Raw genomic sequence first — 14,899 nt, 5'->3', positions numbered from 1 at the left:
GCTTCTATCCAGTCTCTCGTTCTTTTGGTCGTAATTTATATATCATGATCATAAGGAGGGGTCAGAACATAATTGAACTGGTAAATTGAGAGCTTTGCTGTTTGGCCCAGCTCTTTACTATAAAAAACCAGAGCAGTCACTCCGTTATTGTAGACGAAGGCCCCAAATCTGTCTGCCCATCCCTCTCTGCATCCTACTGTTACTCGTGAACAAGATACCTAGATACATAAGCTTGTCTGATTGAGGCAAAGACTAATATATAACACAAAAGGTCAGCTCCTGGCCTCAGACTTACAGGAGCTGACCTCATTCCAGTCACTTCACAATCAGCAAAAAAACACTAAAGATCATGTTGGAGGTCATGGGCCAAAGAACCTAACAGAACCACATCATCTGTGAAAAGATGAGATCCTGAGCAGGGGCGGAGCATCAGGGGGTCCTGGATGGGAGGCAGAATATGACTTCAGGGATCCAACCCTTTATCACATCTGATGAGAGCTGGAGAAGGCGGGCCCTCTCCTGTTGAGTATGATGTATGTAGGATTACATAGCTTGGTGCCCCAGTAGATTATATAGTAGGCTGCCCCAGTCATTGTTAACTCATGGTTGCTAAAAACTTTACAAAACTGCCAGCCCAGCGAAGGAGCCGGACTAGTTACAGGTAGCAACTCTGACATTCATAGGCGTAGGAACCGGGGGGCATGGAGGGGACGTGTCCCCCCAAATATTGGAGACAGTCACATTCGTCCCACCCAATAATCCTCAGTAAATCTGGCTCCTGCCAGAGCTTTTTACTGTGTGCGCGGACGGTTCTGGCGGGTCGCCGGTTTATGAGCTTTGTGTGTGTGTGGGCGTGCGGGGGGGTGTGGGCGTGGTATGGCGAACTGAAGAGCTGAAGGGTCACCCGGTTGGACAACTGTTTCGCCCGCATTATGTAGACAGCGCATAAACAAAACTGCTGAAGAACTGGTGTTGCTACAACCCAAATCTTACAAACCATCACCCATAATGTGCTATTCATCTACCCAATATGAGTGACACCGTATGATTACTGACAGTGCCTGCATGGTGTAGCATTATTATTACTGAACTAGACCATTGCCACCTTTTGTCATCCAGCAGGACAAAAGCACTAAGGCCAGAAAGCTCAGGTGAGCCAAAATGAGAAATAAAATATCTTCATCTGTGTGAGTCCAGTTTTCTTCAGGTCAGAAAAAAAAGTAAAATCTTGACAGATGCTGAAAGGATAGGATTTCCTCTTGAAATGATTTTCCACCCTGTGTAACAAACAATAGATGTGTACATATATTAATCATGTCTGTCTAATTGATAATGAAAAGCCCTTCGTTTTGGATTTCATCCATGTGAGTGCAGTCCATCCATGAGTAATCTCATTTACAAAAAGATAACGCATGCATAATGTTTGACCGAATGTAGAGGAGCAACGTCTAAAACAGTCTGGATTTAAATCAGTTTATTTAAATAATGACAATTTGTAACAGATTGTATAAGTTTGTCCATACTTGAATTAAATCCTGTACAAAATGTACAGTTTATATTTAATTAAAATCATTTTGTCAAAAATACAGAAAATGACACACATTCAAAAAAACATATAAGATGTGTATTTTTCTTTAAAAAAAAAAAAATCCTCATTTAAAAATATTCAGTAAGAGCAGCCCTGAGCTTTCAGGATTTCCTGAGACATGATCAGAAGTCTTTGTTTTTAAATATATTCTTCACTTTCACCACAGATTTTATCAGTGGATATTTACCCTGTTTTTTTCTAATTTTATTTACCTTAACTTTTGCAGCACTATCATTGTGGATTTTAAAGGAGACTATTTGTTCATAAGTGCATTTATGAAAGGATTCGGCAAATTCTAATATTTAAATGCCATGATTGAGGGTTTTATGATGTTTTAAATAATTTTGAATTTCAGGTCACTGGACAGGAGAGCTTAAAAAAAGGGAGATCTTCAAGGCCTGTGAAAATTGCAGAAAGTGACGCTGATGTAAGTACATGTTGCCAGAGTTTACAGAACAAACGCCCTGTTTCTCAGTCTTTCTTTTCTCCGTGATTTTCACTTCCGACTTCTGACAATCCACTACTGAGACGCAACTGACTTCAGTCTGACTTTACTATGTGCTTTAGTGTGGTTTACTGTGTGTGTTTTTAACTTGTGGTAAACAGAGGCAGCAGAGCTAAGGGAACATGTGTGTTGCAACACTGTGGGGACACGCATCCACGCTGCACAGTGTGGGCCTGAGAGTATCGACCACAGCTTTTATTTTTCTCCCCACAATTTAAAGGGAAAAATGCATGTAATGGGAGTTTTAGATGTTGGGCTGTTAAATTTTTCAGTTTGATTTGCCTGATCCTGCTTTTCTCACTCTTTGTTTTGCGCTGAATGGAGGTAAATAGGATGGATGTCTTGGCTTTTCATCATTAGCATTGTTCCACTTTAACAATTTATAAGAAATTGCCAGTAAATTTGTCTGAACAATGAATATTTCATGCAATTAAAACAACAATATGTGGCAGCCAAATAAAAACAGCTTAATTATTAATTGAACAGAATGATAAATAGATCGGAGGGGGAAAAAAAATACAGTGGGTGAGAAAGACTGTGAACTCGGCAGTCTTATGTTGTTTTCATAAACACATAACCCATTTCTGGGAAAACAATTCTGTCACTCTCAGTAAACAAGCCTTTCTCCAACAGTGAATGTGAAAATATGGATTTTTGATTATGATTACTCATAATGGGTATTACCAAATCTTTCCCCCTAACTAGACAGCACAGAACCTTTTGATATATCTTACTGTGTTGATGAGAAGAACTCCTCTGGGCTTTTTACAAAGATAAGCCTTATTGACAGACGGAGAAGGCTACAGTAGACGATCAATGCGTCTCCGCCGGCTGCAAGAGCTGAATGAAGACAAGAATGGAGCGTTTGGCCTCTGTTGTAAACACATGCTCTGTTTATCACCCCGTTCTGTTTTATCTCGTTCCTGATTCTCTGTTGCTTTACTTTAATACGCTGAAGTATGAAGTATTATATATGGATTGCTTAGAGAGGGGATATGGATGCTATTCTTTGTTTTCATCTGTTCTTATTACATCTGTTTGTTTTCCGGTAGGTCAAACTAAGTCGACTTTGTGAACAGGACAAGATTCTTCAGGAACTCGAAGCAAGAATACGTAGTTTGAAGGAGGACAAGGTGTTTTCTTTTTGTACTTTAATCATAATTAATAATTTAAAGATCTCCGAAGCTCATCTTTTTGAATCGTTTTGCCCACTAAAATCTCTTGATTCAACATTACTGGCTCAAATCTAGAGATTATATCAGTCCTCTGAGATGGGAAATGTCTGCGGACTTTTTAAACTTCAAAAATCCACAATATGTTACTGCTCTTTGAGGGAAAAGTATAAGCTTGACAGTACAGAGTGAGATGTCATTGGGGCTGTGGAACTCCTTTCACCAATTCACTGGTACCTCTGCCAGTAGAAAGTTAAGGAAGCATGACAAATACATGTATGAACACTACAAACTGAATTCAGAGTATGTATGCACAGTGGAGAAGTTGGTAGCACTGTTGCCTTGCAGCAACAAACTCCTGGGTTTGAATCCTTCTCCGGGGATCTTTCTGCATTGAATTTGCATGTTCTCCCTATTCTGGCTTCTTCCAAAACAGTCCAAAAATACCTGTTAGGTTAACTGATTACTCTAATTTGATTTTTTGTTCCCCACCTCTTGCACAATGACAGCTGGAGATGGGCAACAACGGCTGCAACCCTGGAAGAAGAAGTGGATATATAGTGGCATAAATTATTTTTGTTTACCCCTACAGTCACTTTAGAACCACTTTTTAATAACACTTCCCTTTTAAATATCCACAGTACAATAAAACTTGCAAAAGTATCCTTTCTGGTTTGCGGTTTGATGTGACATTTCAAGATTATCACTGGTCCCCGTCTAAAAACCTCTTTTAAAACTTGCTGGAGGCACCCCAGATTGCCAAACATGATGAAGAAACTCTCTAGATACATTTGTCTTTTATTGCAGTTGCATTAGTTAAGATACACCAAAAAGTTTGCAGTTTACAAACTCAGAGCCTTTGGGATTTTGCCCCCCTTACTATGTGTGTGGATCCAATATTAACTTGGATCCTTGTCCTGATTTGTTTGCCATATGAGCAACTTTAAACTAATTATTGCTATGACAGTAACAATGTTAAATATCAGACAAAGATAACTTGAATACATACAATTTTTTCAGATGAATATATAGTTCCAGACCTTATTCAATGATCATTAACTGTAATTTAATCACAATTTTGTTCTTTTCAATTTGACCCAACCAAGCCTGGTTCCTGCCATAGTTGTGGAATCAAGAAATCCCCTAAAAAAAGAATAGTATGACAACATGAAGTAGAGTAAAATATCTCTATAAGGAACTCACTATATAAAGAAATGTAAAAATAAACTAATTTTTTATGATCCATTCTTGTGAAAGGAAATAATAAAGCAATCCCTTAAACTTTAAGATTCAAATAAACCACAGTGAGAGCTATTATCCACAACATGAAAATGTGGAACAATGGTAAACTTTCAAATGGAGTTAACCAAAATTGTTCCAAAACTGCCTTGATGACTCATCTATTAGGTATGAAAAAATATCACATTTACAGGAGTAGAGCAAGTTTACCTTCAAGTAATATAGCATGTTAGAATTAAGACTTTGTTGGCAACAAAACTCAGTTAAGATTCTGTGGAATGAACTTTTACAAATTGATTATTCTCGAAAACCTTCAAATCTGTCTAAAATAAAAATGATTCTGCAGCAAACAGTGGGCCAGAATTCCTCCACAAGGATGGAAAAACTCATTATCAGTTCTTTCACACACTTGATGGCTGTTTTTTGCCAGCAAGAGTGGCACAACCAGTTAATAGGTCTATGGGGAACACAGTTTTCTCATAGGACCAAATTGGTTTGAATAACTATTTTTTCTTTAAGAAATGAAATCATTGTTAAGAAAATCATTTTCTTTTTAACAGTGGGGATATTTACAATGGCTCATTTCTTCTAGCTCAATATTTCTTAATGCTACATGTGTAATTTTTAGAAAAATAAACTGTTCCTACTCAATAACTGAGCAAGAGGAGGCTTATGGATGTGTATTTTTATAAATTTCATGATATTTTGTGATATATCACAATTTTTATGATATGAAGCATTTAGGTGTGGAAAAGCAAAAGAAACCTGTAAGGGTGCAAGTACTTCACTAAATTGTCACTGTAGTTGAATTATGTTATCTTTTTTCCCATTTTAAAGACTGAGAGAAATTTATCTCTGTGACATTCTGTATGTATAACCTGGGGAAAATGAAACATAAACTCCAACTGAAGGCTCAAAAACATTCTAAGTAAAAGAACAAAAAAATTATAATCAAAAATAAGGTTGCTAGGAATTGGGAACCTTTAAAAAATGCTTTTTAGTGTTAGATTTTTTTTCTCGCTGAAAAACTGTACTCAAATTACAGGTTGGATTTTTAAACATTTTTGAGTGTCAGATTATATGCGTTGAAGTAAAAGATTAATGTATTCTTAAGTTTTTTATATATCTTAACTAAGGGTGCCAATATGTGGTGAGATGTATTTAGTAAAAAGCTGTTTCTGAATTTCTAAATGGAGAATTCTTCCCACTGAGAAAATGTACCCAAATTAAAGGTTGGATTTTTCTAGTTTATGTTATGTAGTAAAAGATTAATTTATGTTAAGGTTCTTCTACACATCTTTACCAGGATTGACAATAAATATGAATAGCTACTGCACTGAGACTTTCTGCTCTTTTTTGTTTTTTGTTCTCTTCAGGACAAGTTGGAATCTGTGCTGGATGTTTCCCACCACCAGATGGAGGAGTATCGAGATCAACCGGCTCACACTGAGAAAATTGCCTATCAGCAGAAATTGTTGCAAGAGGATGTGGTCCACATCAGGGCTGAAATATCTCAAGTGTCCACCGTAAGACCCAAGCTTCTCACTAACAGATAAAAGAAAACTGCAGCTCATTTGAGCTTTAAATATAACTAGTGCCATGTTTTTTTCCACAAAAAAATTAGCTAGGATATTCTATTATTTCTATACTGCTCTGGGTATTGTGTTTCTTGAATTACTTGAACAAGATGTTCACTTCTGTTTTTAGTTCCCTTTCCGCTATTTCTGCAGCTGGCACAATGTTTCAGGTTGACCGACTGTCAAAATGAGTGATTTGGGGAGAAACCTGAGGCTGTGAAAAAACTCATGAGTATATTTCTCGGCAACATGGGTTAAAATGTTCTCTGATATTCAAAATATTTAGTTTTTGAATAGAAAATATGTAGTTTCAAATCTGGAATTACAAATTAACCACAAGATAACAGGAAGTAAACAAGCACATCCTTTATTATTTGCCAGTTGTTAGTATTTAGTGTGGCTAAATTAGAATGTAATCAGTGCATATTTTAATCATATATGTACATTTATAATACAAACTTGTTTTTATTTGAACAAGTTTAGTAAAGCTGGAGTATATTTCAAGATATGTGAAATGCAGATGTGTAAAGGACGGCTACATGTTTCTTGAAATTAATTAAATAAACATGGCTGTCCAAGAAAAGTTCATAATCTCAAAGCTGTGTTTTTTATTATGTCATATTGGGAGAGTTTGTCTGATTTCTCTAGGAGATGGAGAATGCATGGAATGAGTATACCAGACTGGAGAAAGATGTGGACTGGCTGAAGTCAGCCCTGCAGGGACAGATGAACCGCCATGATCTTTCCCAGGTCTATTTCTCTCTGCAGCCTTTCACTTTTATACACAGGCTTTAATCAGGAGGAGCTACAAATTATAAATTTCAGATTCTCATTCAAGGCAAAAAGGGATTTGGTCTGCGTCTGTTCAAAGATCAGCCATCAGTTTCATCTGATTTGGATGAAAGACAGATTTTGTATTTGGGTAGTTGTAAAGTATGTGTTAAAGACAGTCCATGTGTTCTGTCTGCTAATGTTGGAGTGGTTCTGTGTTTCTCTTTGAGCAGCAGGAGAAAGTGCAGCTCAGAAAAGAACTGTGGAGGATTGAAGATGTTATTGCAGGACTCAGCACCAATAAAGCTAATTACAAAGTCACAATTGCTTCTGTTACCAACCCAGGTGAGGTTACAAATGAGAAATCCAAACACTAGTAGCGCTATCTGAAACTTGTGCCTCCTAATCTTACTTATTACTTAAGCACTGAATGTTTTTCTTTAAAAAACAATAATAATAAAAGCAGTGTCTATGCATCTTGTTACATTTTTATGCACATGACACTCTCCAGAGAGAAAATTTGTGCCTTCAGTGCCAGTATCATCAGTGCCTTCTGTGTCTGGGAGCCAGACTGCTGTGGAGATGAGATTGTCCCAGCAGCAGCCGCAGCAGAGCCCCCACCTCAGCCATGACCCCACGCTTACCTCCAGTTTCAGCCAACAGCCATTACAACACTCTACTACCATCTTCAGTGGCTTCAAATGGGTGAGTGAACAACTCTTTATGTTACCCCCTTCCCCACACCATCTAACCCAACACCTGGTTATATAACCTGTTGTAGCCAGGTTGCCTTCTACTCCTCCCAAATCTATTTACGTTTCTAACAAGCTCATTATGATGTTACATCTTTCTAATACAGGTAAGGGAATTATTACTGATAATAACTTCAAGCATAACATTACTTTACAAACTCTGAACCAACCCTTTAACTTCAGTCATCACCGTACTTGATGCATTTTCTGAATGTTCCGCCTATTAAATGCCAGTGGTATTTAATAACATCATAAAAAATCAATAAAGTTAAAAAAATACAAAGTTGATTATCAATTTCTATGGTGTATTTGTTGAATGTCAATTTTAGAAATTAAGGCCTGTTTTTTGGGGTGAGAGTTTTAACAAAATGTGCATTTACAAGAAAGTTGCATTAAAAAAAGAGTTAGAGACTAGCAAAGATATCTTTGATTTTTATAATAACACCTTTGTAGTTTATTCAACTAATTAAAGGAACAAATTCTGCCTGAACTCTTAAAGAAACTTGAAATAACCTTTTATAAACTTAGTGTAGTATTTATATGCTGGTAATACAAACACTGCATTTTTCATTTCAAGTTTCTCCAAGTAGCTCATAGTTGTCTGTGTGTGCAGTGTGAAGAAGATGTGCCTCCCAGACCTCCTCTACCTCAGCTCTACAGTCCAGAGGAGCATCCTCCCGCAGTGCCACCGTTGCCCCGGGAGACGACAGTCATCAGACACACCTCTGTGCGTGGCCTCAAGCGACAGTCTGACGAGCGCAAAAGGGATCGAGAGATTGGCCAGTACACAAATGGGGACAGTAAAGTACGTGAGTTGTTTTTTTTAATGTTTGTGCTACTGACGTTCACAGATCTAAACTTGCTTCTTTTTTATCATTTGTGTGTCTTTCAGGTGGAACTGCGGCCTTTTCTGAGTGATCCGGAGCTCATTGGAGCCGGAGATGGCTCCAGTGTCGTAGCATCTGGCCGTGATGGAGGTTACCAGACGTTACCAAGCAGAGGTAGATGAACTGAAGAGATTCTAACCCTGAGAGATCCTGTTCCAGATTTTGTGTTGTCTTGACATTATTTGATGTTTTTTTTATTTTAAATATTAAAGAGAGAACAATATTTTATTATTTGTCGGCTTCCCTTCAGGGGCAGCTAGCTCCTCACTGAGGGTGAATCAGTCTTCGAGCATCTCCTCATATGTGACTATTCGAAGATCTACTTCAGCTGCTGGTGTGACGGTGAGACTTGGAAACAAAATAAATGAGAGATTCGACAGATCCAACCTTCATATGTCAAAAAGTTTGCTCACACTTCACCTCATTTTAAACTACCTTAGCTCTAAAAACTAGATTTTTCTTACTGGAAAATTAAAAATGTTTTTACCTTCCACTTGGGTGTGCAATTTTATTTTTGTGAAGTATATATATTTTTTTTGCTGTCTGCTGCATCTTTCATTCTTCTTTTCAACTTCATTTCCTCCTACTCATCTCAGGAGAAACCAAAAAGTGCCTTGGAGCGCCTGTACTCAGGGGACAAGGTGCAGCATCAGCAGAGGGGGAAGATGAGTGCCGATGAGCAGCTAGAGAGGATGAAGAGGCACCAGAAGGCCCTTGTCCGCCAGCGCAAACGCACCCTGAGTCACGGAGACCGACATGCATCTCCAACGTCGCGTGGTTCTTCTTCGTCGCGCCCGCTCTCTGCAGACTTTGGATCAGTATGTTACTAGAACATTACCACTCACACTCTCATGCATGACGCCAACCTAACGGAGAGTGGGGATCGACAGTAATGCATGCCTTCACTTGGAGCAGATAGTTTTCCTTTTTTTTCTGACATAAGTTGAATGTTAAACCAATAAGTTAGTGATTTGTTTGTTCACTGTTTAACTATGTATGTGTCTGTTGTTTTCAGTCACTGATTGTTTTTGACTTTGACTGCAGACAAAATAACAGCATCCTATAATGTCGCTACGACTCTGTTTTCCTTGTCTTAAAAATATCAACATTTAAGAAAGCCAACACTAGTATTACACAGTAGGTCATACACACTGAAAAATACTTAGATTACATGGATTATCTCCTTTTGTTACATGTTAAAATTTATAAGGTTTATACGGAGATGAACAATGCCTTGCAAAACTAATCGTACCCCTTGCATTTTTGTGTATTTGTACAGAAATTGGGTCATAATATCTTTGCGGTAGAGAAAGAATGCATAGTTTTCAAGGAAAATTAAAGCTCTGAAAAGTGTGATGTGCATTTGTATTTAGTCCCCCTAAGTCAGTCTTGTGTAGAACAAAAACTGTCTTTTGGGCTATACATTGATATGCTTTGATCTGAACCGTTTCATTGGAGCTCTGATTCTACGTTCGCTGGTTCACCTTTGGAACCAGTGAAGGTTCTGAAGGTGAACCTTCGCTGCAGCTTTAAGTCTTGTTTTGTTCCAGCCTCAGTGTCTGTTTAGCTCCATCCATCACCACAGCAACTCTGACCAGCTTTGCTGTCCCTGCTGAAGAAAAGAATCCCCGCATCATAATGCTGTCGCTAACATGTTTCATCATGGCAATGATGTTTTCAGAGTGATAGGTATTACTTCATTTTCTACCACTCAGTATTCTGAGTGTGGGTGTAGAAAAGTTAATTATTGTTTTAAATTGAGCAGAAAAAGTTCTTCTTCTGGCGTGCCATGGTGGCGTAGTGGTTAGCGCGACCCACGTTTGAAGGCCTTGAGTCCTCAACGCGGCCGTCGCGGGTTCGATTCCTGGACTCGGCGACATTTACCGCATGTCTTCCCCCCTCTACTTCCCCCTTTCCTATCAGCCTACTTTCATACAAAAACAACCCCTGGAGGGGAGGGGAAAAAAAACAAAAAACGTTCTTCTGTGTATTTGCTGTTAGCACTACATGGCTTGTGGCAAACTTGCACTAAATGGTATTTCTTATGGCAATGACTTTCTCTTTGCAAACTCTTCTATTATTACCATATGTGTGGGGTGCAGCACTAAGAGTTGTCCTGTCAACATATTTCTCCCACCTGAGCTGTAGATCTCTGAAGCTCTTTTATCATGGGTCTTTTGATTGTTTCTCTTTTTAATGTCATCCTTATCCATCCTGTCAGTTTAGTTAAATGATCATGTCTTTGTCAATTTGCAATTGTGTCGTACATTTTCCTTTTTTGGATTTTGAAATCAAATTGCTTCATTAGTAGTCTGGGATGTGTTCCTTGATTGTTATGATGTCGTTTGTTCGCTATTGCTCTGTGACAAACTTCGAAGGCCTTCACAGAACAACCATATTTATGTTTATACAAAAATTCATAGGGTTTTAATCTGAAACCAATTGATTTTCCTTGAAGTGCATTAGGACCATAAACGTATATGGGACTTTATACATTTACACACTGACATTTTTAAATTCCCGATTGGAAAATGAAAATCATGCAGCATTTTCCTTACACATCACAATCATGCACTCTCTTATAGAAACATGAACATGTGTAATTGTAGTGTGGCAAAGATAATAATAAGGGGTATTCATACTTTTGCATAGCAATGTCGATACCTATATCTACGTACTAAATGGTTATACTTTATACTGTGCCTAGATAATATTTAAAAACTGTTAAATATGATTAACTGAATTATTTAAAACAAATAATACTAATTATCTTCAATAAAAACACTTGGTGCCATCCAGTCATTGCTATCCATCCGTTCATCTTGTTCTTGACTGATTTTGTCACTTAGATTCAATCCTGAGTGTCTCTAACATGCGTTGTGTTTTCAATCCATTACAGTGTTGATGTACTGGATATCATCAGCTCATTAGTCATTGCTCTTCTCATTTAGATAATAGAGCCTGCTCTTTATTAATTAACTGCTATTGCATCCAAGCACTCATTGGTGTGGTTTGTGTGTGTGTGTCTGTTGTGTGTGTGCATGGAAAGAGAATCAAAGTAGCCACTTAACTACTGACCAGAATGTTAACTAATGCCTCAACATGCATTAAGCCCACTTCTCTCAACTTCCTCATAGCTTTCTTTTTTTGTTGTTTCTAGATGAAAAGAGGGCATGTGAAGTTGTGAATCCTGACTTAGTACTGTTCTATTTCCCAGTCTTTTTGGAACAAATGGTGATGTCAATCAGTTTGATATCAAAAAGTAGCTTAACTGTCTTATCTGGTAACTGGAAGAACGCTTTTCTCTTTCAAATGTGAATGTTGCTAAAAAAAATAAATAAATAAACAGCATTTTCTAAATATTTTTCATTGCCACGTTTTCTTTTAAGCAGTGATTTTTTTCCATGACCACACAAAATTGTCTTATTTGGTGAAGCTGCAGTATGAAACTTTTATGAAAAATATTTCTTTACATCAGTATTATCATATGTGGGGACAGTGTAGTATAAGACAAATAATCTGTGAGAAAACATAGAGCACCTTTGCCTTCTTCCAGTGCTCCCAGTACTAACTGCAGAAATACACGATTCAGGCTGAAACAACCAATCAGGGTTTTTTAGCGCTGTCAATCATGCTCATATATTGCTCACCTCCACCCATCGCCCCCTTGCTCTCTCCTACGCCATAGGTAGTTTCCACAATATAGAGAGCCACAAATGCTCAGGCTGGTTAGCATTGCCACCAATGAAGGTGGATAAACAGTTTTTCTTTAATGGTAAGTTATTTCTCTGCCATTAGCACATTGAGCAGCGCATACAGGAGCATGATTGGTTGTCTCTGAGTGGTTGTTTTTGGTCGGGAATGGTGCATTTCTGCAGACCGCCTTTGTAGCACTGGGAGGAGGTGGGGGAGCTTGATTTTTTTTCACAGATTATCTGTGTCATACCATCCTGTCACAACATGGTGACAGCTTTAACAAATATTGTAGAAAAACAATAAAAAAACGCATTTTTGTGAAAATTGCATTCTGCAGCTTTAAATCTTTTGTTAGTGTTATATCCTGTTTATTTCTATAGGATTTTAGCTGCTCTCCTTATATCACTGTCAATGAGTTTCATAGTGCAGTGTGTTTTGAAATCTCTCACTTTCATGTATGCATGCGTACATCTATGCATGTGTCTTGTGTTTCTCATTTCTGACTGCATCCAAAGAAAGAAAAAAGAATAAAAACCTTATCAGCTTTTAAGATCAAGAAAGGACTATAAACACCTGATGTCTGATCTAGTAAGGCCACGTGAGCCGAGTCATTTTCACTTTTAGTCAATGCAACCCGAAGACAGCGCCCGGTGATTTGTTTCACACTCTCTGTCTCTTCTGTCCAGTGGAAGAGGGAGCAGGAGTTTGACCTGCAGTTACTGGAGAGGGCCGTTCAGGGGGAGGAGGCTCAGGCAGTTAGGAGTGTCCAGGGGGAGGAAAGACCCCCTGAGCACAAAGAGAGACCCCGCTCGCAGTCCGATGAATGGCTGACATTCCACTCCACGGCCACAACCCCTCCCACGCATGAGGTCGATCTGGAGCCGCTGGAGTATGACCTGGACCTAAACAAAGAGGTAACATGGTCTTTTCTGATCTATGAAAAGAGAAGAAATGAAAAAGACGGGACTTTTATCGGAACATGAATACTGTGAACATGAAGTGAAAAAAACTGCATGGCCCAAATCTCCTTAAGACATTCTTCTTACATAGAGATTTAAATTCTGAATTCTCTTTTGAATCTTAAAAATAATCTTTGACTAACTGGCATTAGCACATCATTTAGAACATGTGCTTAATAGAAGGTTAAATAAAATCAGAAAAATGCAAATGCTATTTTTCTTGTTGAATAGCTATATAGCAAATAATTCATATCTTACTTTTCTTTCGAAATTCTTTCACAGTGATGTAAAAAAAAAAAAAAAAACTGTTGTGCCAAGGGTGGCACAACCAGCTATAAGGCTTAGGGGACTGTCACATTTCCATGTTAAGCCAGGTTGCTTTGGATTACATTTTCTTTTCCCTTGATAAGTTAAATCATAATTTGCTAATTGCCTTTTGTATTTATTTAGTTCACAGTTCACTACTTAAAATTGTTTGCTGATCTTAAAATTGTTTGCTGATCTGAAACAAAAACGTCTGACAGAAAAGCAGAAACAAAATAAATCAATAAGGGGGATTACTGTTTCACCGTTCTGTTTTTGGGTTAGATTTGTGGAGTCTGATGCTTGGGAAAACAGAAGCAGAAAATGAGCCTATTTGTGTGGCAGAACATTTGATAATCTGGTGGTAAATGAGCAGGAGAGCACTGAATGTTTTTTTTGGATGAAGACGCTTTAATTCATGCCTTCATTTTTTATGTACTGCATTAGATGTACGTCAGAGTAAGCAGTCCTGCAACACTCCACCTGTACTAGGCACTTTATTTCAAAAGATGGCAGTAGTAGTTAAAATCAGAAACAAACTTATCTATCACATGTTTTTCACACATTCAATTTTCTTATTAATTATTTTTACTATCCCATATAAGGAACAATAACATATTTTATACTTGTACTTTTTATTTTGTTTCTATTATTTTTATGGTGTGAACATTGTATCTATTTGATTGTCTCCTTGCTGCCGATATAGAGGAAATTTTTTCATTGGGAACAAATAAAGGATTGCTCTATTATATTCTATTCTAATTTTTAGTTCTTACTAATTTGTGATTTTGAACTTTATCTCGGCCTCAATCTTTTAGCTGTGCAAGCCTCAGAAAGTGTTGATCCCAGAGCGCTATGTGGATTCAGAGCCTGAGGATCCACTCAGTCCTCAAGAAGTGGAAGAACGTCATCGGAAGGTGGAGCGTATCAAAAGCATTTTGGCAAAGTCAAGGTACCCAAGCTGCTTTCTAGCTAGATTATGCTGAAATTCTGTTTTAAGTTTAGCTAATGATGATGATCATAATGATGTTGCCTTAGGGTTTTTAGATGTTTTCCAAACATCGAGTTTGAAGAGGTGACAGATTAAAGGCAGTATAGCATAACAAGATAACTTGATTCACTGTGTGTCTTAGACTCGGAACCCCATGTTGTTTTAACATTTCCCAATTTGGGTTTTCAGAGGGACAAATGATTTGGGTTATGGGAATTTCCAGTTCATCACACATTTAACTCAGTTCGGTAATTTAATTATCGAACTGATTCAGGCAGTACATGGTAGTAAGAACCAGGTAACTGCAGAATTTTGATCAGGTCCTACTTGGTAGATTCTTTTATCAGTATGATTGTTTTTTGTTTTATTTGTATTGTGATTGGTAGAAAAGAATCAGGAATAATACCAGGTTGCATAACCTTATGAAAGTAAAATCAAACAGAATTATTTCATGTTGTA

General features: G+C 37.7%; 1 protein-coding gene across 13 annotated transcripts in view; it reads left to right on the top strand.

Annotated features, from left to right (window-relative positions):
* LOC102216416 (pleckstrin homology domain-containing family A member 7) overlaps positions 1-14,899 on the top strand; it is an 80,684-nt gene that overhangs the window by 59,313 nt on the left and 6,472 nt on the right. For 12 of the 13 annotated variants that reach the window (XM_023332185.1, XM_023332184.1, XM_023332174.1 and 9 more), the window contains 12 exons: positions 1,944-2,015; positions 3,146-3,226; positions 5,881-6,030; positions 6,730-6,831; positions 7,086-7,197; positions 7,364-7,557; positions 8,218-8,409; positions 8,497-8,605; positions 8,742-8,833; positions 9,088-9,309; positions 12,874-13,101; positions 14,268-14,401. In XM_023332185.1, coding sequence (XP_023187953.1) covers positions 1,944-2,015; positions 3,146-3,226; positions 5,881-6,030; positions 6,730-6,831; positions 7,086-7,197; positions 7,364-7,557; positions 8,218-8,409; positions 8,497-8,605; positions 8,742-8,833; positions 9,088-9,309; positions 12,874-13,101; positions 14,268-14,401 — 1,688 coding nt within the window. The remainder of the gene's footprint in view (positions 1-1,943; positions 2,016-3,145; positions 3,227-5,880; positions 6,031-6,729; positions 6,832-7,085; positions 7,198-7,363; positions 7,558-8,217; positions 8,410-8,496; positions 8,606-8,741; positions 8,834-9,087; positions 9,310-12,873; positions 13,102-14,267; positions 14,402-14,899) is intronic. The other variant, XM_023332173.1, reaches the window with a different exon arrangement.

This window comes from Xiphophorus maculatus, chromosome 4, assembly GCF_002775205.1.
Source record: "Xiphophorus maculatus strain JP 163 A chromosome 4, X_maculatus-5.0-male, whole genome shotgun sequence".
NCBI classification, from domain to species: Eukaryota; Metazoa; Chordata; class Actinopteri; order Cyprinodontiformes; family Poeciliidae; genus Xiphophorus; species Xiphophorus maculatus.
The sequence above is the reverse complement of the archived record's forward strand: the minus strand, read 5'-3'. Positions and strand labels throughout refer to the sequence as shown.